The sequence below is a fragment of the Aotus nancymaae genome, unplaced genomic scaffold (assembly GCF_030222135.1).
Source record: "Aotus nancymaae isolate 86718 unplaced genomic scaffold, 86718_ANA_hifiasm-v0.15.2.pri h1tg000007l, whole genome shotgun sequence".
Classification (NCBI taxonomy): Eukaryota; Metazoa; Chordata; class Mammalia; order Primates; family Aotidae; genus Aotus; species Aotus nancymaae.
In genome coordinates, this window is record NW_026988418.1 from 64,839,256 (window position 1) to 64,867,017 (window position 27,762).

A 27,762-nucleotide genomic window follows, 5' to 3' on the forward strand; every position below is an offset into this window, starting at 1 on the left:
CCTTCTGAGTGACTGTGGGTAGAGGGAGGGCCTGCGATGACATCAAATCACAGTCTTTCCTCCTCGTCTCAGGAAGTAAAGTCCACTGGCCGGAGGGCCTAAATCGTCTCAGCCCTCCTTGGCTCTTACAACACTTTTCACAGTGCAGCAAAATGAAATGCCTTAGAAAAACAGTAACATTCCAGAAAATGGTATAATTTATTTTTCTTTCTGAATTGCCTGATCCGTGGAGGATTTCTTCGCTGAACACATCAAAGGTAAGACAGGAATGGGACTGTGTGCTGGGTTGGTTTTCTACGATGTCTTCAATGACCGGCATCTCTCCCCACCCAGCCTGCTCACCAGATGGACATTCTACACACGCTGCCAGCTGACTCTCCTTTCCAGTAAGAAACAGTCGGCCTTTGACCTGACGAGGAAATAATGAGTACTGTACCCCCTTCATCAGAACATTTACATTTTCTTTTTGCTATCACTCTTTATATATACACGTTTATTTTACTGAACCGATTGTGAGAAGGTAGCATAGTCATGTCACTCTGAATACTTCAGCATGTATCTCCTAAGAATATTCTCTTGTGGAACCATCATATCCAAGAGGTTAACCTTGGTACAGTATTCTCTATTGTACAGTCCATATTCAAGTTCCCCCAACTGTCCCCTCTAACTGTCTTTTACAACTTTTTTTCTGATCTAGGATGTATTCAATGAATGGGTGTCGCATTTTGTTGTCATGTCTGTTTAGCTCCAAAAATAATTACATTTAGCCAAGTGTTTTCTAAGGAGAATTTCTAAACTCAAGGCTCCCCCTCCCTTTCTATTTCTCTGAAGTCCATAGTTCACCCAGAGGACCAGCAGGGTGATGCACAGCTCTCCAAGAAACTGGCTTGCAGACCTGGGTGACGGACACTGAATCCAATTCTAGGAGTGACCACCCCACACTGAGGTCAGGCTTTCTAGTTAACTAACTCCTTAGTTGCATCAGGCAGACTTCGTCTGTAACTGAGGAGTTTTAAAAAAATTACAAGTGGTTTTACACCATAGGGAAAAAGGTTTTTTTGTTTTGTTTTAAATTCCAACTTTTACTTTAGATTCAATGTGTAGGTTTATTACAAGGTTATTGTGATGCTGAGATATGGAGTATAATTGAACCCATCACCCAGGTAGTGAGTACAGCACCCAATAGGTAGTTTTCAACCCTCCTCCCTTCCTCTCTCATCTAACAGTCCCCAGCATCTGTGGTTCCCATCTTTACATCCATATGTACCCAATGTTTAGCTCCCACTTATAAGGAAGAATATGCAGTATTTGTTGTTTCTGCATCAATTTCCTCATGATAATGGTCTCCAGCTGCATCCATATTGCTGCAAAGGACATGATTTTGTTCTTTTTTAGGGCTGTATAGTATTCCATGGTGTCTATGTATCACATTTTCTTTAACCAATCCACTGTTGATGGGCACCTAGGTTGATTCCATGTCTTTGCTATTGTGAATAGTGCTGTAGTGAACATAAAAGTGCATGTGTATGTTTGTAGAACAATTTAACTTCTTTGGGTATATACCCAGGAATGGGATTACTGGGTCAAATGGTAGTTCCAGTTTTAGTTTTTCAGAAATCTGCAAACCGCTTTGCACAGTGGCTGAACTAATTTACGTTCCCACCAACAATGTATAAATGTTCTCTTTCAGATAAAAAGTTTAAAAGTTTCGTTTCTTGTCCACTGAATCAGTTGTCTTGGATTTATCACAAGGATCTTCTGCATTTAAAATAGAAGAGGCATCATGCTGAAGAGGGAGGGAAAGGCCCGACCTTACACTAAAACCCTGGATGGAGGATGGGGATGGATGATTGTGTTTCATTTTTTTCTGGTAAGAATTTGCTTTTTCCCCCCTTTCCTACTGCCTGAAAGCAGGCTTTCTAGAGAAAGGCTCAGAGCTGCCTACAAATAAGACCACTGAGGAAATCTTTGGCATTTGAGTTGGGGAGGGGGGGGGAACAAGGCCAGGAGCTGCCAAAAACTGCTAAAGTCAGAGGCCCATGCCGAACCCAGAAGAAAGCTGAAAATGCCCCTAGAGTGAAAGCAGAAATGTTCCTGGGCTGGGCACAGTGGCTTATGCCTATAATCCCAGCACTCTGGGAGGCCTAAGTGGGTGGATCACTTGAGGTCAGGAGTTCAAGGCCAGCTGACTAACACGGTGAAACCGCGTCTCTACAGAAGTACAAAAATTAGCCAAGCACAGTGGCATGTATCTGTAGGACCAGCTACTTAGAGGCTGAGACAGGAGAATCGCTTGAACTCAGAGGGTGGAGATTGAAGTGAGCCAAGATCCTGTCACTGCACTGCAGCCTAGGCAACCGTGAGAGACTCTCTCAAAACAAACAAACAGAAGTATTCCTGAATCCAGTCCTCTGTTCTTCCTGTTTACCACCTCCTAAACCTAAGAATGCTCAGTCACAATCATCAGCTCTATACTGGCTGCATGACAGTTAGGATTTGGGGATAATCATACTTTTAACCATGACAAAAGTAGCACTGGGAAGTGCTAAAAAGTGCTTTGGGGATGGTCTCCCCAGTTCAGCCCAGCATAGATATATGCAAAATTTTTGGTGCCACAAAAGAAGTAGCACTTGAATATAAATTTTCTCAGCAAGGCAATTTACTACTATAGAAGGGTGTGGCTCACAGATGGAACAATGGTGAGCACACACCTGGACAAGGGAGGGAAAGGGGTACTCATTCTTGATGGAGGTTGCCCCAATGCTGTGTCGTTCCCCTATTGGCTAGGGTTAGACCGCATAATCTAGACTAATCCCAATTGGCTATTTTAAAGAGAGCAGGGGTACGAGCCGGAGTGGCGGGGTGGGTAGTTTGGCAGTGAGGATGGTTACGGGCAGGTCAGAGAAGGTAACCAGGGGTGAGCTAGGTCAAAGGTGACCAGAGCAGGTGACCGGGGCAGGTGACTAGGATGAGTCAGGACGGAGCAGGGGACCAGGGGAACAGATGTGAACTACTGATTAGAACTGGTATAACTGTTTACTGAAACTACAAGGAAGTTCAACTTTAAAACGGAGGACAAAAACCTGAAAATACTGAAATACTGATTCTTTGAAGAGAAACTTGGGAGTTCACTATGTCTAACAGATTTAACACTGCTGGCACGGCCCCTTCCACTGAGAAGGGGTGGGGACCTTTCCTCTGTTTGGCCTGCTGTCTACTTCCCAATCCATCCCCACTAACTATAGTTTACGATATCTGTATTTCTTTTTTTTTTTTTTTTATGCTATCTGTATTTCTAATGTGTTTGGAAAGGGAGGAGACATGGATTTTGAAAGGGGAGCCTGATTTTTCTCCTTCACCCATAAGCAACTAGACTAGTAATTCCAGTTTTTAAGTTAACTTCTTTCACTCATCCTCCCAGGGGTTGAGGTGTGACAGTGGTGATCTGCATCATCAGCACGACCCTTCTAGAATGTCGGTGAATCCCATCCCAGCTATGCCCCACACAGTTCTCCAGAGAGTGGCGCCAGCTGCACAATTCTTGTTTCCAGAGTTCTATTAACTTTGAGATGCACTCACAAAAACATCCTTTTCTTGCTGACACTTCTCCCCTACTCAGCCCTACGGTAAGCAGCTCACAGGAAAGTACAGCACAGGTCCTGGTGCCTTCTAATAATCCTATAGTTCACACGCAGATAACGAAGAACTCTACAAATAGATGGTGGGAAAACATCAGGCCTCCTCCCTAGTGATAGAGAAGTAGTATGTAGGGGCAGAGGTCCCCAGCTAGGATTTATGTAATACAAAACTCCGAACACTTAACAGTAGTACTTGCTAAACATTAGCTTCAGTACTAAAGGATGTGGAATCCCATTTTTTCCCCAGAAATGTTACTAATAAGGAAACTAAAGGATGCCCTAAGTCTGAGAGTCCTTCCTGTGGCTGGGCCACCTCCCCACATCATAGGCTTTGCAAAATGAGCATTGTTGGTGAGAATCTCTAATTCTCTTGCCTTTCTCCCCGTAACCACCCTGACTTTTTCTACATCATCCTCTGAGAATAGAATGGTTTTTGACCAATTTAGTTGCTGGTAAGAAAAACCATCTAATAACCAGATTAATAAACACTGTCCCACTTTTAGGGTGTGATACTGCTTACTAAGCACGAAAAATGCACTGGATCCTCAAACTGTTAACAATAAATGCAGGGGCTAATCCCCCACAGTTGTAATGCAGATATTTGAACGACTGTGCTTTTGTTTCTGTATGAGTTATAAGTGTTCTTTTCTATAACAGATGAGCTCCTGGTAAATGAAAATAACAATGTTCTTTGGGAGCTTCCTATTTAAAAGAAAAAAAAAAGAGAGAGAGATTCATTCTAACCAACTCATCACACTTTATATATCTCTGACTGTTTTCTGTATTCAGTCTGTCTTACTAGACTGAATGTTCCGTGGGGGCAGCAGGGTCCATGTCTGCATTGCTCACGAGTGTATGCTCGTTACTGTAAGCCCAGCACCAGCATACAGCCTGGACCACAGTAGGCACTCAGTAAATACTGTTGGTGGGTGGATAGATGGATCAATTGATAACTGCATACATTTATGAATAAACAAATAAAGATGAAAGGAATAGGTTATGAAATTGAAGAGATGAGAATGGCTTTTGTCTTGAGGCTATGAGAAGCTAATGAGAAAAATTAAGCAGGGATATGATAGATTTGCATTTCAGAAAAATGTGATGAGCAGATGCTACTGAGAGGTCAAACAGCATAGAAATAATAAGAGTCTACTGTTTTATCAACAAAGAAGTCCTGATAACCTTGATAAGAGCTGGTACAGTGGAACAGTGGGGGCTGAAGGTAGTGAACTTTATTTAGTTTTCAGTGGAGTAGTGGAATGACAGAAAGTGGATACCTAATAGACTATTTTTTTACAGAAGCTTGTCTGTGAAGGTCAGGAGGAGCTAGGGTGATATTAGGAAGGGACTCAGGATAAGTTGTTATCAGATAAAACTCACTCTGACAAAGCCTGGCGCTTATATTTAAAATAAGCCACTGAGGCTGATCCAACTCCTTTCCCAAGACGATAATTAAAATGATCCAGTGAGGAAGCTCTTATTGGAGGTGGGGTGTGGGGAAAGCCTGCTTAAGGTGTTCCTGACAGGTTCAACCAAATTAACTGCTCTTACACACAAAAAGAAAATGAGGGGACTGGAGAAGTTCTACGGTTTTTGCTTTATTTTGGAGTGAGCTATTTACAACGTATGATGTGGACTCTGGTGACAGAACTGAAATCCACCAAGCTTCGTTTAAGACATGAGATTATGGAGGATAATGCAGATGTAGTCTGCTAAATTAACTAAGGAAAAACCTAGACCTTGGCAGAGACTTTTTAATATCTTTGAGTCAAAACAGAAACAAAGATGGAAGACTTCAAGTTAAGGGATGGAAAGCATGGTAGGTGCAAAGGCTCTGCCCTTGGTCTTCTTGATACACAGTGGACAGACCCAGTTATTCCAGACAAGTCCTAACCATTCACTGCTGCTACACTCAGACACCAAGGACAGACCAGAGAGGAAGAGTTCTGAACTGGGGGACCAGTAGCTAGCTAAATTTAGGTAGCTAAGAATATAGAGGTCAACATCTTCTAGACAGCAGCACAGAACTCATGTCCACAGAACAAAAGGAAGATTATTTTACAGAATGACACGTTTTAGTGTTCCTTGCTCATGAGAGGACACAACATTTTGAACTGAGAGAATAAAGTCTAGGTAATTTGAAATCTGTGTATATTTTCTAGCCTAATTTCTAGCCTGACAGAAGTGCCTTAGAGGAAAACTATGGTTATAAATTGCCTAAATGGGGGCCTGATAAAATGTCTTTTTAACTTTTGAATATATAGTCCTGGTGTTTATAGCACTGTTCATTCTAAATAAGTTTTGTTCCTTTTATCAAATCAGAATGGGACAAATATATTAAGAGACTTCTTCCTCACCACTCCCGCTTTTGCAATTTCTGAGCATCGCCAATAGTGATGCGGATGAAAAGGGGCAAGTCTTACTGATTATTAAAAAGCAGGGGCTGAGAGAGGGAGGCATCTAAGAGGAAGCACATCTCTCACTCAGGTGAATGGGTGGATGGTACCCACGGAAAAACTGAAGAGTAGGCGTAAGGGAAATGTGAGCTTATGTTTGGGCAAGTTGACCAGATGTTATAAAGATATGGTAGACAATTAGGAGTCTGAAGCTCTCAGGAAAGCAGAAAGGAAACCATAGTTCACTATTCATGCATTAAGTGCCAAATATTAAGTACTTTATCAGAATTGTCTCAATTAATCTTCACAGTCTTATGAGCTAGGTAATATTTCCATTCTCCCCACATCATAAAAGAGGAAGCTTAACACATGTGAAGTGCAAAGTAGTTTGCCCAAAGTCATGCCCCAGTAGGAAGCACAGCCTGGCTGCAAGTTAAGGCAGACTGATTGCAGAACCCTATTCAGCTACACCACCTTAAGTATGCCCACTATGCCACTATGCCATATACTACTATGCCTCGGGTGGTAATTAAAACCTTGGGAATGAATGATTGCCCAGGGAGCAGGTATTAAGCTAAATGAGTACAGAACCGTAACAGGTGAGCAGAGAAAGTGGAATTAATGAAAGGGAACCTAAGGCTTTGAGGTTCTTTTATTATTATTACTAATTTTGAGACAAGGTCTCACTGTCACCCAGGCTGGAATGCAGCACTGTGATCACAGCTCACTATACCCTCAACCTCCCAGGTTCAGGTGATCCTCCCACCTCACCCTTCCAGGTGGCTGGGACTACAGGCATTATATCACTATGCCCAGCTAAGTTTTTGTACTTTTTGTAAAGATGGGTTTTGCCATGTTGTCCAGGCTGGTCTTGCACTCCTAGGCTCAAGTGATCCACCCACCTTGGCCTCCCAAACTACTAGGATTATAGGCAGGAGCCACCATGCCCAGCTGGTTTTATGGTTCGTAAGTAATGCATGGCCAGGTTGAAAGCAGAAGTGGCCTTGAAAAACCAACGCTATTGAAACAAGGAGAAAAAGGGGGAAGCCCCAAAGCCCCTGGAAACAGAGTACACAATGGCTCCTGGGCTTTGAGAGTGAATGCAATCATTAACAAATTAGCCATAAGATAGAAATTATGATTTAGGAGCCATACAGCTGGAGGCTACAAAACTGATTCTCCCCAAATTGCTCCTGGGGACAACATCACTATTGTAAAACCTAAGATCAGTGCTTGAGATAATTTGCAGACCCTGCACTTGATGGATCAGCTGGCACCACCAAGATTAATAAACTGGCTCATCTGGTCATGGGGTCCTCCCCACCCAGAAAGCGACTCAGGGCAAGAGGGCAGCTTTTATAGAATTTCATTTCTGGCCCAACCAATCAGCACTCCCCTCATTGCCCCCCACCTCACCAAACTATCCTTAAAAACTCTGATCCCCCAAAGCTTGGAGAAACCAATTGACATAATAAATTCCAGTCTCCCACACAGTGGGCTCTGTGTGAATAACTCTTTCTCTACTGCAATTCCTATCTTGATAAATCAGTTCTATCTAGGCAGCAGGCAAGGTGAACCCATCAGGTGATTTATTTGGTATAAATTATTTGGTATACAACATTGGCATGCCTATTCCAAAGCTGTGAAATGAGGATTAAATGAGATGTTTCCATTTAAAATGCTTAGCTACTTTAAAATGAGTGACTTCCTCTATAAAATATAGGATGTATAATGAGGATCAACCAATAAGGCAAACTGATAAATAGTGAGCTGAGGGAATCAGACCTTCTAGTAGCTGTAATTGCCTCTCTAATGGCTCACTTACCACCTAAGTTGGACTCTGGTCTGCTTTGATTTAGGTGAATGTGTTTGTGATGGGGCTGACCAAGACTTTTGCGATTTTCTTTGTGATCTTTCAAGAGGAGTTTGAAGCCACCTCAGAACAAACTGGCTGGATTGGATCCATCATGTCATCTCTTCGTTTTTCTGCAGGTATAAGGCTAGCAATAAGCTTGCTGTCCAACGAGAAGAACCACAAAGGGCAATTCCAAGATTCCTATTCAAGACTGAAGCGTTGCTAAAATTCAGGTTCATTTACTCATATGTAATGCTGAGAAAGTAAGGAACTGCAATATTTAGCTTCCACTTGACTTAGTAACAAAGTTGGGAGAATCAGCATTCAAACAAAGAAAGCTGAAGAATTATTAAACACCATGACTCAGAATTTCATGCATTGCCTTTCGAGTCTGGTGATGCCTTAATAAAGGTTCAGTGAGTAAGGCCCTGAACCTGGAAGTTAGGCCATGAAGTTCTAGTTATCTAAGTATGCTCAAAACAATTTTTTTTTTTTTTGAGACAGTCTTACTCTGTTGCCCAGCTGGAGTGCAGTGACATAATCTTGGCTCACTGCAACTTCCACCTCCCAGGTTCAAGCAATTCTTCTGCCTCAGCCTACCAAGTAGCTGGAGTTACAGGTACCCGCCACCATGCCTGGCTAACTTTTGTATTTTTAGTAGAGATGGGGTTTCGCCATGTTGGGCAGGCTGGTCTCAAACTCCTGACCTCAGCTGATCCACCCGCCTTGGTCTCCGAAAGTGCTGGGATTACAGGCATGAGCCACGGTGCCCCAAAACAAATTATCAAACCATTTTCTCTTCCTTTATTTGGAGTGGTAACAAGGTGGAGGAGCAGTTAAGTGATTCAGCCTTATTCTAGTCACTGACCACAAGATGCAATGTTTTTGTGGAGGTTCTATAATGCATTTCAAAACCCATCTCCAAACCTTATTTACAATCAATATTTTCTTTTGAACTCCCCTTCCAAAAACCAAAATAGTGTGGGACTAGCGATATTAAGAAACCCAATATGAAAACCTTTTTTGAAGTATACACAATACATCAAAGTAAACAGTCCTCTTGCTTTGCTTGTCATTTGCTTAAGTCACGCATCAGAGGATAAGACATGCCAGATCGTATTTACCTAGTAATTGCCTTTGTTGCTTCTCTTAAGGTCCCCTGGCTGCTATTATTTGTGACATACTTGGAGAGAAAACTACCTCCATTCTTGGGGCTTTCCTTGTTACTGGTGGATATCTGGTCAGCAGCTGGGCCACAAGTATTCCTTTTCTTTGTGTGACTATGGGACTTCTACCTGGTGAGTCAATTGTAAATATATGACCACAGAAGGCTGGGTGTGGTGGCTCACACTTGTAATCCTAGCACTTTGGGAGGCCAAAGCGGGTGGACCATTTGAGTCTAGAAGTTCAAGACCAGCCTTGGCAACATGGTGAAACACTGTCTCTACCAAAATTAGCCAGGCCAGTGGTGGACGTGCCTGTAGTTACAGCTATTTGGGAGGAATGCTTGAGCCCAGGAAGTCAAGGCTGTAGTGAGCCGAGATCACATCACTACACTCCAGTCTCAGTGACAAAATGAAATCCTGTCTCAAAATATGTATGTGTGTGTGTATATATATATGTATGTGTATCTGTACATATATATCCACCCATAGACCCTTCCCTTCTACTGTTCCTGGGTCTAAAAGGCCTAGTGGTATTACCTTGGATTCAGGAGATTATCTTTTCTGGTGCCAAGCCACTTAATGTGAGAGTAATTCTAAACTATTATGTTTTTCTTTTAGGTTTGGGTTCTGCTCTCTTATACCAAGTAGCTTCTGTGGTAATTACCAAATACTTCAAAAAACAATTGGCTCTTTCTACAGCTATTGCCCGTTCTGGGATGGGTCTGACATTTCTGTTGGCACCCTTTACAAAATTCCTGATAGATCTGTATGACTGGACAGGTAAGTCATTCTAAATTTCTTTACTATCAACTGTGCAAGATTTAATGTTCAGCGTTCTCCCTTTTGAGGAGTGGAAGTTAAGACTTTTAGAGCAATTGATTTCACAAGGTATTGCCAGTGAGGAAATGAGCATAATTTCTAAAGTAAACATGCTTCTCTTTCCTGGAGAATATAAAAGCAGAAGAGATCTTGAAATACTTGCAGGCTTTGCCAGCTCACACAAGCAACTCAGAATTCACCATAGGGCACAATGTCTGAGGAGATGGAAAGCATTCTGTGCAGCTGGAAACAGCTTGTAGTGAAAGCGATACTTCTGGGGAAACAAGGCTTCCCCTTTCCCCACCAAAACACTCACTTTTCACATTTTCCCTTTAAGACAAAAATCTGCATTTAAAAAATGCCTCTTCCATCGGACTCACTAAAATAGATGAAAAAGAAACAAATGCTTTGGTAAAAAGAGTATGTTCCTTAGTAATATTTTATATGTCAACTATACATTTTCACAAATGAATGAAAGATTATTCATATCACAGTTAATTCTAAGACATTTGGATTAAAATCTTAAACTACTGGAAAAAATATATGTACATGTGTGTATTCATATGCCTATTGTTATCTACATGGCAGTTTTGTTGAATTTTTCCTAAATAAAAAGCCATTCAGAGGCCAGGCATGGTGGCTCACACCTGTAATCCCAGCACTTTGGGAGGCCAAGGCAGGCGGATCACTTGAGGTCAGGAGTTGGAGACCAGCCTGAACAACATGATGAAACCCCGTCTCTACTAAAAATACAAAAATTAGCCAGGCATGGTAGCCAGCGCCTGTAATCCCAGCTACTCAGGAGGCTCAGGCAGGAGATGGACTTGAACCTGGGAGGCAGAGGTTGCAGTGAGCCGAGATCACATCACTGCACTCCAGCCTGGGCAGCAGAGCAAGACTCCATCTCAAAACAAACAAACAAATAGAAAAACTATTCAGTTATCTCATAGTGAATGGAACCAGCTGACAAATCCATGATAGGATGGCAGAGCCTATAGCCCATTATATCTTCAGAAGCACCATACAAGTCATAGCTCTGATCAGAACATGCTGAATGCAAACAACTATTCAGCTTCAAAGGCAAGATTAACATCTATCATCTTTTAAGGAAGATCTAAAAAATGTCATGGGATGAAAGTCTATCCCCACCTCCTTTCCTCCCTCTCCCCTTTTTTTTGAGACAGGCTCTCATTCTGTCACCTAGGCTGGAGTGCTGTGCCTCAGTCTTGGCTCACTGCAACCTCCACCTCCCAGGCTCAAACAATCCTCCCACCTCAGCCTCCCAAGTAACTGGGACTACAGGCGCACCAGGCTTATTATCTTGTATTTTTTGGTAGAGATGGGTTTTTACCACGTTTCCCAGGGCTGCTCTTAAACTCCTGGGCTCAAGTGATCTGCCTGCCTCAGCCTCCCAAAGTGCTAGGACTACAGGCATGAGCCACTGCACCTGGCCAGCTGTACCCTCTTCTAAGGCTGTTTCCAAATGATTTCTATCATCTTATACTATATTTTCTGTACCAAAATCTGTACTCTCACTTCAGGATATTTAAATTTTCTATTTAATTTTTTAGCATTTGAAATGTCCTCCTCTCCCTCCAAAAACTTGCCCCACCCTTACACAAATCACCACCACCACCTCTTTTATCCCATCTATTGGTACAGCTTTCTTCTTTTCTATCTCCAAAGCACTACATTATTACACGGATACAGCAGTGTATATGACTAATACGTCAAATCGGAGACAAAGTAATGATTTCAAGAATTAATGGACTATGCTAGTGGGGCCTCTTCTGAGCCTATGAACACAAAGCAGTATTGTGAACTGAAAGGCTATTTTTAATTGCCCAATCTCTCCCTCTTTTTTAGGTGCTCTTATATTACTTGGAGCTATCACATTGAATTTGGTGCCTTCTAGTATGCTCTTAAGACCTGTCTATATCAAAAGTGAGAACAATTCTGGTATTGAAGATAAAGGCAGCAGTGTGTCTGCACATGGTCCAGAGGCATGTGGAACAGAAACATACTGCGACGAGACACAAGAGTCTACCATCGAGGACAGTACTATGCAGAAGGCTGGACTACCTAGTGAATGTTTAACAGTCTCACAAAATCAAAATGAGGAGTTCTGCAATGGGCCTAACAGGAACAGACTGTTATTAAAAAGTAATGAACAAAGTGATAAGAAGGCTACTTCGTGGAGCTGCAAACAAAAACTCTTTGATATTTCTCTCTTTAGAAATCCTTTCTTCTACATATTTACTTGGTCTTTTCTCCTCAGTCAGTTAGCATATTTCATCCCTACCTTTCACCTGGTAGCCAGAGCCAAAACACTGGGGATTGACATCATGGATGCCTCTTACCTTGTTTCTGTAGCAGGTAAGAAAGCCTACGTCCCACCCAAAAGGAAAGATCAACTTAATTTTACAGGTTTATTACATTTTAACAATGTAATATTGTATTATTGTTGTTACAAGTAAGTTGCTCTGGAGAAAGAGTTCCCTGGTTCAAACTCCTGCTCTGCATTTCTTAACTGTGGGAACTTCAGCAAGTTACTTTTCTTCTCTGTGCCTTGATTTCCTCATCTGTAATATAGGGATAATAGTATCTACCCTCATAAGATTGTCAAGATTAAAAAGCAATGCATGTGGAGTTTAGAATAGTGGCTGGCCTGTAGTAAGCATTCAATAACGTTTTATTATTTGCAGCTAAGGATGTTTCCCCTGAACTCACAGTAAAACAGATAAACATGACTTTTAAGGCTAGTCACTTATGGATTGTCTGATATTTAAAATAAAGTGTAAATTAAAAACTATTTTAGTTGACTATTCATAAAAATGCTTGGAGACAGAATGCTTGGGTTTTGGCCAGGTGCAGTTGTCCAAAATATCATCTCCCATTTCCAGACTTCCTTCCTATTTTCAAATTAAGCATAAACTTGGGAGAACTCAATTCCTAAAACTTAATATGCAATTATGAGTCCCAATATCTACTTTTTAGACTCCAACCTTCTACAACATGACTTCCTTAAGACACTGACCTGAAGGTCTCTTTGTCTTTAAGAAACTTCATTTTCTCACTTGCAGGACCTCTTGGACAAAGATGGCCTTCTGTGCCCAGGGTCCTCTGAACCAGGGACTCCCAGTGTAGTGGTGTAAGTTTTCCAAACACAATCAGACAAAACACCAACTACGTGGGTCTTCTACACAACTCTAGAGGAGACTTTTTTGCTTTTTTATTAAATGTGTTTGGAATAGATAAGTAAGTAATAGAGCTTATTGGTACACAATGAAATCATTTTTTCCCCCACATATCCTGGCTTCGGGATGAGGTCATGTTACTTGGGAAATGATGCCTTAAGAATTCATATTTTTCAAAGGGGCTAGGAAAATAAAAGGATTTCAATATCATTTCAGGTATCCTTGAGGCGGTCAGTCAGATTATTTCTGGATGGGTTGCTGACCAAAACTGGATTAAGAAGTATCATTACCACAAGTCTTACCTCATCCTCTGCGGCATCACTAACCTGCTTGCTCCTTTGGCCACCACATTTCCACTACTCATGACCTACACCATCTGCTTTGCCATCTTTGCTGGTGGTTACCTAGCATTGATACTGCCTGTACTGGTGAGTAGACGTACTCATTAACATTGTTATGTTAACATTTAGTAAAAGCAAATATCAGTAACAACCTCCCCAAAATATATATTTTGTATTAATTTCATAACTTAAAAAAATCATATCAAAGACCTTAGAAACTCTGCAGCTATATCCTGTCCAGTTATTCATCTTACCTTGTGTGTGAGGGGAAGGGATGGTAGGAGGACTATTCACATGGGACAGGAATAAAATTAAACCAAAAAAAGGGATCAACAGGATTCCTTTTTACTTATCAGTCTCCTAGATTAGACTTGTGTTCACTTCACTCCTTCAACTCCAGAGACTTGTTTGGCTCCTTTTAAGACACAATCTTAAAGAGATCCCTGAGAACACTTCAAGAAGAAAAGGGATTTCCTGACCAGTGTGGCTTCTCTTTTGAAGTTACTGCTTTGGTCTTGTGTACTTTCACAGGGCCATTGTTTTATACTTCCTCTTCATTTTTACCTCAAACTAACTCAAAAGTCCTGGACCCAGATGGAACCAAAATACTTACACAAATACTTCTGTGTTCTGGAAATCCCTTGGAATTTCATAGGTTCTCCTTAGAACCACGTCCTCAACATGCTGGAACAGATTTCCTAGGAAAATTCTGTTCTATCAATATTAGCATAAGTGCTACAGGACATTATACAAAGTGCAGGCAAAAATCAAGCTTCCTAAAGTTGAAATTAATTCCTTGTGATATCTAATTACTTACAAACCAATGGTTGATACTTAGACCTTAGGGAATTCAAGAATATCACCATCGGCTGGGCACAGTGGCTCACACCCAGCACTTCGAGAGGGACTAATCCCAGCACTTTGGGAGGCAGAGGCAGGAGAATTGCTTGAGCTCAGGAGTTGGACACTAGCCTGGGCAACATGATGAAACCCCGTCTCTACAAAAAATAAAAAAATTAGCCAGGTGTGGTGGCACACACCTGTGGCCCCAGCTACTTGGAAGGATGAGGTGAGAGGATTGCTTGAGCCTGGGAGGCAGGGGCTGCAGTGAGCCAAGATCACACCACTGCATTCTACTCTGGGTGCCAGAGAGAGACCCTGTCTCAAAAAAAAAGAATATCACTAACAATTCGTATTCTAAGTACCATTTCCTAATAGAGAAAAGCAGCAAGGTTTGGGGAAGAAAAAGTACCCATGAACCACCTAAAAAATTAGAATGAAAATAAAAACTCATGTTACTAATAAACTGAAAACACTGCCTGCCTAGCAGTTACTGTTCGCTATTAGCCCTCAGCAACTTCACAATACTGGAGGCAAAAGGCCATCTGACTTACCCCAGAAGTCATACTGTTCATAGCTTGAGATGATATAAATAGTATCTGTCCCTTTTAGAAATAGATCTCTGTAGAATTTCACCCTTAATATGGCTGACACTGAATTCTAATTCCTACAGGTTGATCTCTGTTGGAATTCTACAGTACACAGGTTTTTGGGATTTGCTGGTTTCTTTGCTGGGATGGCTATCCTTTCTGGACCACCTATAGCAGGTAACACCTTAACCACATTCTGAACAAATTTCAATAGGAATAAAAGGAAACAGTGATCTAGGATTAATGGTAACATGTAATGACAGTATCAGGTTAAAAGAAACAGGTAAGTTCTGCTTTTCCTGTATCTACTCACTCCATCACCAATGAAGGAAAATCTGAAGGCTCAGATTCTTGTATTCTCTTAAGAGTGCCTAAAGCAGATTCTTGTATTATCTTGGGATTTGTAGGGCAGATATTGGATGTATGTCTACTTGTCTAGGGTAGACAATCCAGAGTTTTGAGTTTCAAAGACTCATGATGTTTTTATTTAAAAAAAGAAAAAAAAAAAGGGCTGGGCGCAATTGCTCACACCTATAATCCTAGTACTCTGGGAGGTCAAGGTGGGAGAATCACTTGAGCTGAGCAGTTTGAGACCAGCCTGGGCAACAGAGTGAGACCTTGTCTCTGTAAAGGAAAGAAAAAAAAAAACGACCCACTAGCATCTTATATCTAAACATGAGTCACTTTTATAGAGCTTGAAAGGTATAGGCCTGACACTTTTCTTCTGATGTGTCATATGGATATTCAGGATTGCCTGTTATCTGTTCTTTTCAAAGAGACGTAACTTTCTCTTTCAAAGAGAGATAACAAAGAGGCTCTCTCTTTGAGAGACCCTTCAAATTGCAGGTACCAAGGATGGGAGGCCAGAATCTCTATGGAGAGGATATTGGGGGCCACTGGAAATTAGTATATACAAATACAGTAAACATTTGGGGAGTTCTGATATGTAAGTTAACTTTAAGATTCAAATTGTAGTTTTACATTCACGTTTTACCTAACTGGACTTTTTGTGCTTGCTGAACATTTAATCTGATACTATTACAAACTTAACTACTCACACAGAAATATTTCTAGGGAACTAAACTTTAGTTTCTCACACGCCACAGGTTCTCAATATATTTGAATGCAGAAATTACTATGACATTCCTAATCATCCACAAAAAGAAACTTAGCCTAAAACTTACTTTTGCTTCTTTCATTCCTGAAATAAGACAGAAGGGACTTGATCTTGTCCCACCCACTATCATTTTTTAAAAATTAAGTTTCATAATGATGTTAAGTTTATACTTCTTAAGACTCAGAAAGGGGCCAGGTGCAGTGGCTCACACTTGTAATACCAGTACTTTTGGAGGCCGAGGCAGGTGGATCACCTATCAGGAATTCGAGACCAGTCTGGCCAACATGGCAAAACCCCGTCTCTACTAAAATACAAAAATTAGCCAGGCATAGTGGCGGGCATCTAATCCCAGCTAACTCAGGAGGCTGAGGCAGGAGAATTGCTTAAACCCTGGGGACAGAGGTTGTAGTGAGCTGACTTCACTTCATGCCACTTTACTGCAGCCTGGGCAAAAGAGCGAGACTTCATCTCAAAAAAAAAAAACTCAGAAAAGGTACATATTAAAAGAAGGAGAATGTAAACTAAGGATAATAAGAATTATTACTGAGAAGGCCTGGCACGGTGGCTCATGCCTATAATCCCATCACTTAACTTAGGGAAGCAAAGTGGGAGGATTGTGTGAGTCCAGGAGTTCCAGACCAGCCTAGACAAGATAGTGAGGCACCATCTCTACAAAAAATTTTAAAAGTTAGCCAGGTGTGGTGGTGCATACCTGTAGTCCCAGCTACACGGGAGGCTGAGGCAGGAGGATTGCTTGAGCCCAGGAATGAGTGCAGTGAGCCTTGATCATGCCACTGTACTCCAGCCTGGACAGATAGGCGAGACCCTGTCTCAAAAAACAAAAAAAGAAAGAAAGAGAAGAAAAAATTATTACTAGGAAGAAAATATATGCTACTATCTAAGGTTCAATTAAGGCATACTTATTCTAAAGAAGTAAATTTATATAAATATGCAACCAACTCTCTTACTTCCATTTATGAACACACCCCTTCCCATGCTGTCTAACACTGAGCCTACATTTCATATCCGGAAAGCAGGCTGGAATTTTAAAGTACCTCGCAGAACTACACTATGGCTAGTACCCAGGTCAGTGAGATACAGAACATAGAGCTCAAACACAGTTTGCTGATGCGTTTTTTTCCATCTTGATCCTTCTTCACTGGCTGTCCCAGTAGTGCCTTGGAACTTTTCAAGCCTACTGGGCCAAAAGCACAAGGCATAGAACATCTTACTCAAAAGAAAAAGACAAGCAGTAAAACTATAACAATGTTTAATGTCCTATATGTCTTTGTATACTTCTTAAAGTAAAATGTTTAAATAGTTCAATACAAAAGAAGACAAGGCAAGTTTTCCGAAGACCATTATCTGAAAAGAAAAAGCTACAGGTATACATGTGTGTTTTGAAATAAATTTGTTGGGTCATGATCTCATTGTTTTCATGTAAAAAGACAGACTACCACAGAGCAGATTAAAAAAACAGAGTACGTCACTTTATTTTGAAACTTTTATTTCATACACACACACCCCTATGTAATGTAAAATATGAGATATAAAATACTTCCATCAAAGAGACAAACAAAAAAGTTAACAAGCTTTTATTTTACCCCAAATTCAGTATATTCTAGCACTATATGTGAGGATGAAGAACTCATAATGATTTTTTTTACCCGTTAATTCAGAGTATTAATTAGGCAGCCATACATCCTATAAGCTCTACAAAAAAGTGAAGGGAAGTTATAAGGCTGTTGCTAAAGCTTATGTAGAAATTTTTAGTCCAGGAAGTGCTCCTAGTATCTTAAACAAGATTCTAACTGCAATGCTGTGCCAATAACCATCTGTTGAAGAAAGAAATTTCAGGAAAGCTTTGTTCCTAAGTCATTCCTCTGTGAAATGACAAAGAGGACATTATAAAGGCCATTAGATTTGTTCCTAACTTCTGACTCCAGCAGCAACTACCAAAGAAACATCAGAAATGTTGATGTACAGATCAATTCAGTTCTTGCCTGTGTGGGCAGAACTGAGTCTTTATCTTTAACTGAATCAAAAGGTTTACTGGTGATGAAACAATGAATCCTCAACCAAACTTAGATCTTCAGAACTGTATGAGATTCTCATATTTTACTTACCTAAATCTGTTATTACCAAAGTGCAAAAGTTGAAACTCCTATAAAACAGTATAGGCATTTTTAATTAGGAATCTACAAAAGTAAAACTTTTCTTTCTTTTTTTTTTTTTTGAGACGGAGTTTCACTCGTTACCCAGGCTGGAGTGCAATGGCGCAATCTCGGCTCACTGCAAGCTCTGCCTCCTGGGTTCAGGCAATTCTCCTGCCTCAGTCTCCTGAGTAGCTGGGATTACAGGCACGCGCCACCATGCCCAGCTAATTTTTTGTATTTTTAGTAGAGACGGGGTTTCACCGTGTTGACCAGGATGGTCTTGATCTCTTGACCTCGTGATCCACCCGCCTCGGCCTCCCAAAGTGCTGGGATTACAGGCGTGAGCCACCGCGCCCGGCAAAAGTAAAACTTTTCATAATAATCTTCAGTCAAAGCATTAGTTAAAAATGGTAACATTTCAGCCATGTTCTTGTAGATTACACAGACAAAAAAAATAACACATTACATGAACAATATTTCTCTCCTTCCTGTATGAAAATAAAGAAAACAGTATTAGTTCTATGTAACGTATTTTAATAAATCAAGGAAAGCAAAAATAGCACAAGAAATTCAGACATATTCTTATTTTTTTTTAAATATAGAGAATATGGGCAAGAAAATTATACATCTTGATTTCTTATGTTTCTTTCATGAATTTAAGAAATAATGTTAACAACAAAATTCTTCATAAGATCTTTACTGAAACGGACAAATTGAAAGGATGAAAGTTAAAACTTACCTGCCCCAACACCTCTGTAATGCAACGCCCTGCCCACCCACTCCACCCCAAAGTCCCTTCTTATTCCTCCTTTGCAATACTCAGTGACAATTTCAATTTTAGTTAAAAAAAAATATGGCCTGCATTAAAGTATGTGAGTTTTAGGATTGTTCTAGGTTCCCTGACCATGGCGGTTAGTAAACCTAAGTGTAGCCCAAATGTCACACAGCCCATCCAAACCCAACTGCTGCTCTTGCTGTTAAGGGGTACCCAGAACTACACGCTGGCACAAAGATGGAAGCCTTGGAAGGCTGTGGAAAAATGAGAAGTACTGATAGTTTAAGCCTTATTTCTCGCAGACCCATTAACCAAAGTAAACCTGCAAAAAGCAATATAAATATGAAAATAGTGCCTTGGGCAGAAAAGCAAGTATATCTAACCACATTCTTCAAGATACAGGCCAGATGTAAGCTACTTACATGAAATTCCTACTCTTGCATTCAAGGAATTCGACATGTAAGCTCAAAATGCTCAAGGCTCCATTTCATTTTAAAATAAAACCAGGGACCATATTAGTTGCCTATAAAATAAAACTGAATGCAGTTCCCTGCTTCTCCATATTCTCCCCCTTCCCAACTGACAAATGCATACCCTATGCTAATATACATATATAATGGTAAAATCACAAATATCTTCTGGAAACTCCCTAAAAGTAACTATTTGATTACTTGGTGATTAAGTTACTATTAAATAAATATTTGGAACTTAGCATTCATTCAATAACTATCAAGCAAATGACTAGCATAGTGCTCTGTTAAACACTATGTGGGACACACAGAAGATGAAAGTTACTCAGAGTGCTCACATGACTCACCAGGTGGCGACACGGTATTCACTCTGCCACATATACTGCCAGGACTTCATACTAAGAACAACAGTCTAGAACCTCTACAACTTATTTTCTTACCTTTAATTGAAGACATTCTGAGCTGTGGGATAATAAAATGACTTTAAAATATGTTGAAGTTTAAGTCAAGCAGGTATTTCACAAGTGTTTTTTCCCCCAAACAGCCCTAGAAAAATCACTTCTAACCCCAAATAGTTGTAAGTCAATTGTACTCCAGCATATGTTAAAGTTAACTTAGCTCCTAAAGAAGTACCTCTGTCTCTCTCTTATTATTTGCCAATCTTGTATCTCATCAGAAATATCATAGAATGAGTCTGGTAATTTTGTATCAAGTCTATTGGTGTTTTATGGAAAAAGATAAGTGCTAAAATATATATTCATCCATCTAAGCTCATCTCTTTCCCATTATCACAAAAAAGTCATCTCCTCATGAAACGATAGGTCATTTCCTATCTATCCCATCCTCAATTTCAGATACAGTACTAAACAAAAATTCCATCTGGTCCTTGCTGCACTATTACCAGTCCTGACCTCTAGAGTTTTATCAGTCACCTTGGCCTATCAATTGATAATTTCTCTATGGCCTAAAATTTTACTTGGAAAACCCATTTTGGAGGTTGGGGATGAGTGGTGAGAAAGTGAGAAGGCAGAGCATAGCTCTTTCCTCTATAAATTCTACGGGAAAAAAAGGCTTTAAAAAGTATTTTATTTGTCTGGTGATTATTTTCCCCATAAACTACAAAGCCTTACAGACTTTTGCTTTGATTCAGTTTTCCTAAGACTGATGAATACCTACAAAGACATCAAAAATAAATACCAAAGAGCTCTCTATTGTGGTTTAAGAAGAGGAGAGCTCTCTATTGTGGTTTAAGAAGAGGAGTTCTTCCCTTATATAACACACTTTGCAAGGCCAAAGAATCCGGCTTCCAAATCCTAATCGAGATCACAATCCTTAAAACTCACAGCGCAGACTCGGGAGGCTGAGGCAGGAGAATTGCTTGAACCCAGGAGGCGGAGGTTGCAGTGAGCCGAGATCACGCCATTGCACTCCAGCCTGGGTAACAAGAGCGAAACTCTGTCTCAAAACAAAACAAAACAAAACAAAACAAAACAAAAACCTCACAGCGCAGAAGCATTTACTTGAAGCATTCCCAGTAAATCTTACTGTAAATTTCTATCAAGGAAACTTTAGTGAGTTCCCATCTTAAAAGGCCCTGAAATTTAAATTTGCTAAGCCAAGTTTCTCAAGATTTTTCCTATCATGGCACATATAGAAAATATTTACACAATACACGCAAAGTAAAAGAACAAGATTGCCTATAGCCAGCTGGTGTCTCCAGTAGCTCCAGAGATGAGAGAAAACTTGTCTTTGCACACCTTGGAAATGTGCCACTATGCTACAACTCAACTGCTAGAAGTTCTGATTCAGTTCTGACCAGTCACCTGTAGAATTTTCAACCACTTATTAGAACTAGCACCAAGAAACATTGGAATTAAGGACCTTCTGGGTATAACTTTTTTGTTTGTTTTTGAGTCGGAGTCTCACTGTCACCCAGGCTGGAGTGCAGTGGCACGATCTTTGCTCGCTGCAACCTCCAGGTTCAAGTGATTATCCCACCTCAGCCTACCGAGTAGCTAGGACTACAGGCGTGTGCCACCATGCCTGGCTAATTTTTTCCATTTTTAGTAGAGATGGGGTTTCATCACGTTGCCCAGGCTGGTCTCAAACTACTGAGCTCAAGCAATTCGCCCACCTTGGCCTCCCAAAGTGCTGGGATTACAGATGTCAGCCACTGCACCTGGCTACGTTAAGTTTTAATAAGATGACTAATAGTAAACTTACATAGTAATCCTAATAAAATTGATTCATAATGTAGCTTAACAATCAAGTTCTGAGATGTCTGGAGGTATGACTACTTTTCAGACAGGATGCTATATGTATGGCCTAACATATAAAATGATGTGGAATTTAAAAAATATTAACACTTACAAAATGAATTCAGAATCCTATATTAAATATCAAACTTGAATGATTATTCTTATTCCTTTTTTGCTGACTATAAAAAAACTAGTTTGCACAACTGTTTAAGGAAGCTCAGCCCAATCTTCTTATTTGTTTTAAATTATCACAGGAAACATTATTAGACATTTCTGCCTAAAATAAGTCCTATAGCCACAGATATAAGAAAAGAGTTGGGATGAATAACTCAAATATAATAATTATTACTGTTAAATAATAATCTTACTGTGTATAAGAATCAACTGAGTGCCACCCATGATGAAGTTATACTTGACAGAATCCAACGAATCTGCATTATTAACATGCATCTTGGGTAAATCTGAGGCAGGTAGCCTGTAGACACTGAGGAAATGCTTACAGAGGTCTTCAGCTTAATAATTCTGCATCAGCTGTCAGTTTATTCCTCAGGGTGCTGGCTACATACAGTAATACCCAGCATAGAATGAACATTCAGATACATGAACCTAACCCTGGATGATAACTAGTATGTAATCTTGTCTTTCTCTGACATTCACAATGCTTATGCTATAACCACAAAGGAATCTAGTCTTCTGAATGTTAATTTATATGTGTGCTTCCATTTAAAATGGTTAGAATATAGTGGCTTCTGAACTATCAACAGTAATTTCTTTTAAAAATATTTACTTAGAAGCATTAAACTGTTTAGGGTCAAAAGTGCATCTGAATAGATTTTTCATACTGTTACCGAAAAAATACAGAGATCTAGTAAAATCAGATACTCGTTTTCCCTCTGTTGCCCAGGCTGGAGGTCAGTGGCACAATCACAGCTCACTGCAGCCTCAACCTCTTAGACTCAAGCAATCCTCCCAACTCAGCCTCCTGAGTAGCTGGGACTACAGGCACATGCCATGACACCTGGCTTTTTTTTTCTTTAACTTTTTTTACCCTTTCCAATATTTTTCTTTTCTTTTCTTTTTTTTGAGACAGAGTCTTGCTCTGTCGCCAGGCTGGAGTGCAGTGGCGTGATCTCAGCTCACTGCAACCTCCACATCCCAGGTTCAAGCGATTGCTCTGCCTCAGTCTCCTGAGTAACTGAGACTACAGGCATGTGCCAACATGCCTGGCTAACTTTTTGTATTTTAGTAGAGACGCGGTTTCACCATGGCCAGGATGGTCTCTATCTCCTGACCTCGTGATCCGCCCACCTCATCCTCCCAAAGTGCTGGGATTACAGGAGTGAGTCACCACGCCCAGCACTTTTCCAATATTTTTCTAATTTTTGATAGAATAGGGACAAGGTCTATGTTGCCCAGGCTGATCTTGAACTCCTAAGCTCAAGAGATCCTCCTATCTTGGCCTCCCAAAGTGCTAAGGTTACAGGTGTGAATCATCATGCCTGGGTAACACCCAGCTAATATAGTACTTCTTTTTTGTAGAGATAGGTCTTACTACATTGCCCAGGCTGGCCTTGAACTCTTGGGCTCAAGCGATCTGCTTGCTTCAGCCTCCCAAAGTGGTGGGATTACAGGCATGAGTCACTGCACCTGGCCAATCCTTTTACTTTCAGCAGTAGAGAAAGGCTAGTTATTCCAATCAAATAAAGTAGATGTTTCAATACCAATGAAGCTCCAAATTTAATTTACCTAGTAGTCACTTGAATATAAGCTTGATTGTAACAGCTAATACTTTCATAAAATAATTAGTCGTATGTATAATTCTGCATCCTACATTTCACCTCAAATTTGCTAGTATAAGTGGCATCCTAAAACTAAATACTCACTGTATGCTATTATCCTACTGTATGGCAATTGGATCTTAATTTAGAATCTAAAAAATACAAATATCTCAATGATCAAATATGACTGGGAGAAACAGATTTACAACAATTATTTCATCTAGATTTTATTTCATCTAATTTTGCATGGAAATACATAGAAATAATTCTAAAACATGCTGAATGATTCCCTGCCCTGGTAAGAAAATATATTAAATACAGTCATGAGTTACTTAACAACAGGAAAACATTCTGAGAAATGTGTTGTTAGATGATTTTGTTATCATATGAACAGCATACCTAGACACCTAGGCTATATGGTACAGCCTATTGCTCCTAGGCTACAAATCTATACAGCATGTTACTGTGCTGAATACTATAGGTAATGTATCTAAACATAGAAAGATATGTATCTAAACAAAGTACTCATGTATCTAAACATAGAAAGATACAGTAAAAACGTGTATCATAACCTCATGAGGTTTGTCCTGTTATGTGCCACACGACTATATTTTAATACTTAATGTTCAGCTGGACGCGGAGGCTCACACCAGTAATCAGAGCACTTTGGGAGGCCAAGGCGGGTAGATCATGAGGTCAGGCGTTCGAGACCAGCCTGGTCTAGATGGTGAAATCCCGTCTCTACTAAAAATACAAAAATTAGCTGGGTGTGGTGGTGCAAGCCTGTAATCCCAGCTACTTAGGAGGCTGAGGCAGGAGTACTGCTTGAACCTGGGAGGCAGAGGCTGCAGTGAGCCAAGATCGTGCCTCTGCACTCCAGCCATGACGACAGAGCGAGATTCCATCTCAGAAAAAAAAAAAAAAAAAAACTTAACGTTTCAGAAACAGCATTACGACTTTAAGAGTGAGTGAAATCCCAGCACTTTGGGAGGCCAAGGCAGGTCGATCACCTGACATCAGGAGTTTGAGACCAGCCTGGCCAACATGGCAAAACTGTGTCTATACTAAAAATACAAAAAAATGAGCAGGGTGTGGTGGTATGCACCTGTATTCCCAGCAACTTGGGAGGGTGAGGGAAGAGCATCGCTTGAACCCAGGAATCAGAGATTGCAATAAGCTGAGACTGCCATTGCACTCCAGTCTTGGCGACAGAGCAAGACTCCAACTCAAATTTAAAAAAAGTGAGTAAGTGTGAGTGTGTATGTGTGTATAAAATGAAAGGCTTGGTCGGCATGGTGGCTCACATCTGTAATCCCAGCACTTTGGGAGGCTGAGGCAGGAGGATGACTTGAAACCAGGAATTTGAGACTAGCACGAGCAACTTAGACCCGGTCTCTACAAGAAATTTTTAAAAAAGAAAATAAATAAATAAAAGGCTTACAAATGGTTTTTCTCTTCAATTCATTTTTACTTTTAGCTATGGCCTACCTGACACTTTAGTAGTACTGTCTACCTGTGTTGAAGAATTCCTAGTCTTTCCCAGGGTGTTACTTCTGATACCACTATTTTATAATTCACAGGTTTTACATATACATCTATACATATAGCACATACACTCTAATAAATTTGCTGTGCTGGTGGGACTAAGGCAAGAATGACAAGGGACTGGGAGGGTAAGGACTGCTACCTTTCATACTCCCTCCTTTCTAGAAATGTCTAGTAGAAGAGTTCAGAGACTAGTCACCTATTTCTTAGAGATCTATAGGTCAATAACTATTAACATAACACAAAGACTTGTCCTAGTTGTTTTCACTCTAGTAACTCCAAGAAACGTTTAATAGAGGTCACTGATCAAACAGGAGTCAATAAGTAAAAAGCAACTTAAAGTCAGTTGAACTTAAGAGGCTAAAATATCCTATTCATTTATTTTTAACATTAACAACAGGAAACACAGAGTTATAAAACAAAAATAAATTAAGTCCATTTCTTCTGGTCTGGTTTTCTCATCTCCTCTTTGCTGTCTTATGGACAGACAGGAGATGAGACAACCAGACCAGAAGAAAAAGGTGGGGGAGGGTATACTCTACATATCCAGTGAGGCATTCATGATCTAAGATAGAAGGGAAAAATCAAAGATACAGTGTAAGCTCCATGAGGGCAGATATTGTCATCTATTTTGTTCAGGGATATATCCCTGGAACCTAGACCTGTGCTGCCGTACAGCACTGAAATTTCTTGAGTAAGTGATCAGATATAATATCCCTACTATATACTCTAGAAAACAACTTCTTAAAGTGAGGTCAACAGACCCCCAGAGGTCCGTGAGACCCTTTAGGAAGTCCAGGAGGCCAAATTTATTGTCATGATAATACAAATATTATAATTTGCCTTTTTCAGTGTTGCTTTTCCAACGATGTGCCTTAGCATAAATATTCTTTGCTACCACCCACTCAGATTTTTTTTTAAAAAAGGGTCTCACTTAAGCTCTAGCATGTGCTGTTAGCCAAAGACTTTGAGGACTCTCCAACTTATGCTTTTAAAAAGCATTTAGGGCCAAGTGCACGCAGTGGCTCACATCTGTAATCCTAGCACTTTGGGAGGTTAACGCGGGTGGATCACTTGAGGTCAGGAGTTAGAGACCAGCCTGCCAAACATGGCGAAACCCTATCTCTACTAAAAATACAAAAATTAGCCAGGTGTGGTGACAGGTGCCTGTAATCCCAGCTACTTGGGAGGCTGAGGCAGGAGAACCACTTGAATCCAGGAGGCAGAGGCTGCAGTAAGCTGAGATCATGCTACTGCACTCCAACCTGGGTGACAAAGCAAGACTCAAGTATCAGACAGTCAGATCCTTCTCATATATTCTCATAGCCCCCTGGACCTTCCCTTCATAGCACTTATCACGTGTTATTTATTTATGTGGTTGGTACCTATCTCCCTGCTAAACTGTAAGTTCTGTGAGGGCAAGGACCATATCTGTTTTGGCTCAATATTATATCCTCAACACCTAGCAATATTAACAGGAATATAGTAAGTACTCAGTGTTTGTTTATTAAAGGAAAAAAAAAGATAATAATTGGTTCTCTCACTTTTTCTTTGGAAAATAGTAATTCATTATATTTCTTCATAATAGTGGTCTTCTAATAAAAGTTATGGTAAAATAAAATGGTATGTATCCCTAATTTTCTTCAACATCCCCTGTAAGATTGGAGATGGTGTAAGTTCCTAACTCAGGTGGAGCTGATTCAACTTCGTAAATGAAAAATAGGACAGCTAAGAAGCTTCACTAACTTCTAATGGATCACAATACAGGAGGCTCCTTCATTTGAGGAACAATTCATGGCTGAGAATTACTAACGGAAAAATTTCCTTTACTAACAGAAATCATTCCTTCCTTCCAGGTTGGTTATATGATTATACCCAGACATACAACGGCTCTTTCTACTTCTCTGGCATATGCTATCTCCTCTCTTCAGTTTCCTTTTTTTTTGTACCATTGGCTGAGAGATGGAAAAACAGTCTGACCTGAAAGAAAGATGACTGCAATCAAGTGAGAGCTTAACAAAAGAAAATCTAACCTAATATGCCATTGCAAACAAAAGCTTGAAAGAAAAGCATCTACATTTGTAAAATGAGAAGGTAAACCAGACAAGACTTTAAGGTTCCTTCTTGCTTTAGCATTCTGAGAAATGTCTAATTGGTAGTAAGACAAGAGTAATAGCAACCTATATTGTTAGTATTTAATCAAATAGGCTAAAATTTTAATTGGGAACCTTACATGTTAAATAGAAATCATAGTATACTATAATAAATCCAAACTCTCAATTATGCCATGGTAATTCAGTCACTAAAATATGTAAAGATAGAAAATTTTTTCTTAATTTAAATAAGTGTAAAATATAGTCATTGATTGATTAGAACTCTAGAATCTGAATATAAAACCTTACTTAGTGACTGGTATGGCATATACTCCCTTCAAAAGTTTATCTTTGTTTATTGATTAAAGGTAATCCTTACTTTCTTTGCATTACTTAGGTTCTTAAATTTCTGATAAACATGTATTGCTAAATAATAAAAAGTAAATAAAAACTGCTTTTTAAATTTATTTCAGGATCATTTGAACAGCATTTTGCCCATCAAAGTATTATTTTTCTACTACATCTAATTACCAAAATATTCACACTAAAAAAATATTGAAATGTCTCTTTACAAGATTTAAATGAAAGTTGAAGAGGTGGTTTTAATGGGAACTATGTTTAAATTAAAAGATGTTTCTTATATATGCAATTATGTTAACTAATAATGTCACTTAAACTAAGCGATTGCATGTAAATAAAGAACCTTCATTATTTGAGTGATTTTTTTT

General features: G+C 39.9%; 1 protein-coding gene across 1 annotated transcript; it reads left to right on the forward strand.

Moving 5' to 3' along the window:
* Positions 1 to 96: 96 nt before the first annotated feature.
* Positions 97 to 27,750, forward strand: SLC16A4 (solute carrier family 16 member 4). The gene is given in 10 exon segments (XM_012468102.2): positions 97 to 257; positions 1,691 to 1,870; positions 7,894 to 8,026; positions 9,044 to 9,187; positions 9,674 to 9,835; positions 11,741 to 12,250; positions 13,288 to 13,499; positions 14,926 to 15,019; positions 26,798 to 26,845; positions 26,848 to 27,750. Coding segments are annotated over 9 exon segments (1,443 nt in total). The 5' UTR covers positions 97 to 257; positions 1,691 to 1,783; the 3' UTR covers positions 26,901 to 27,750.
* The last annotated feature ends 12 nt before the right edge of the window (positions 27,751 to 27,762 follow it).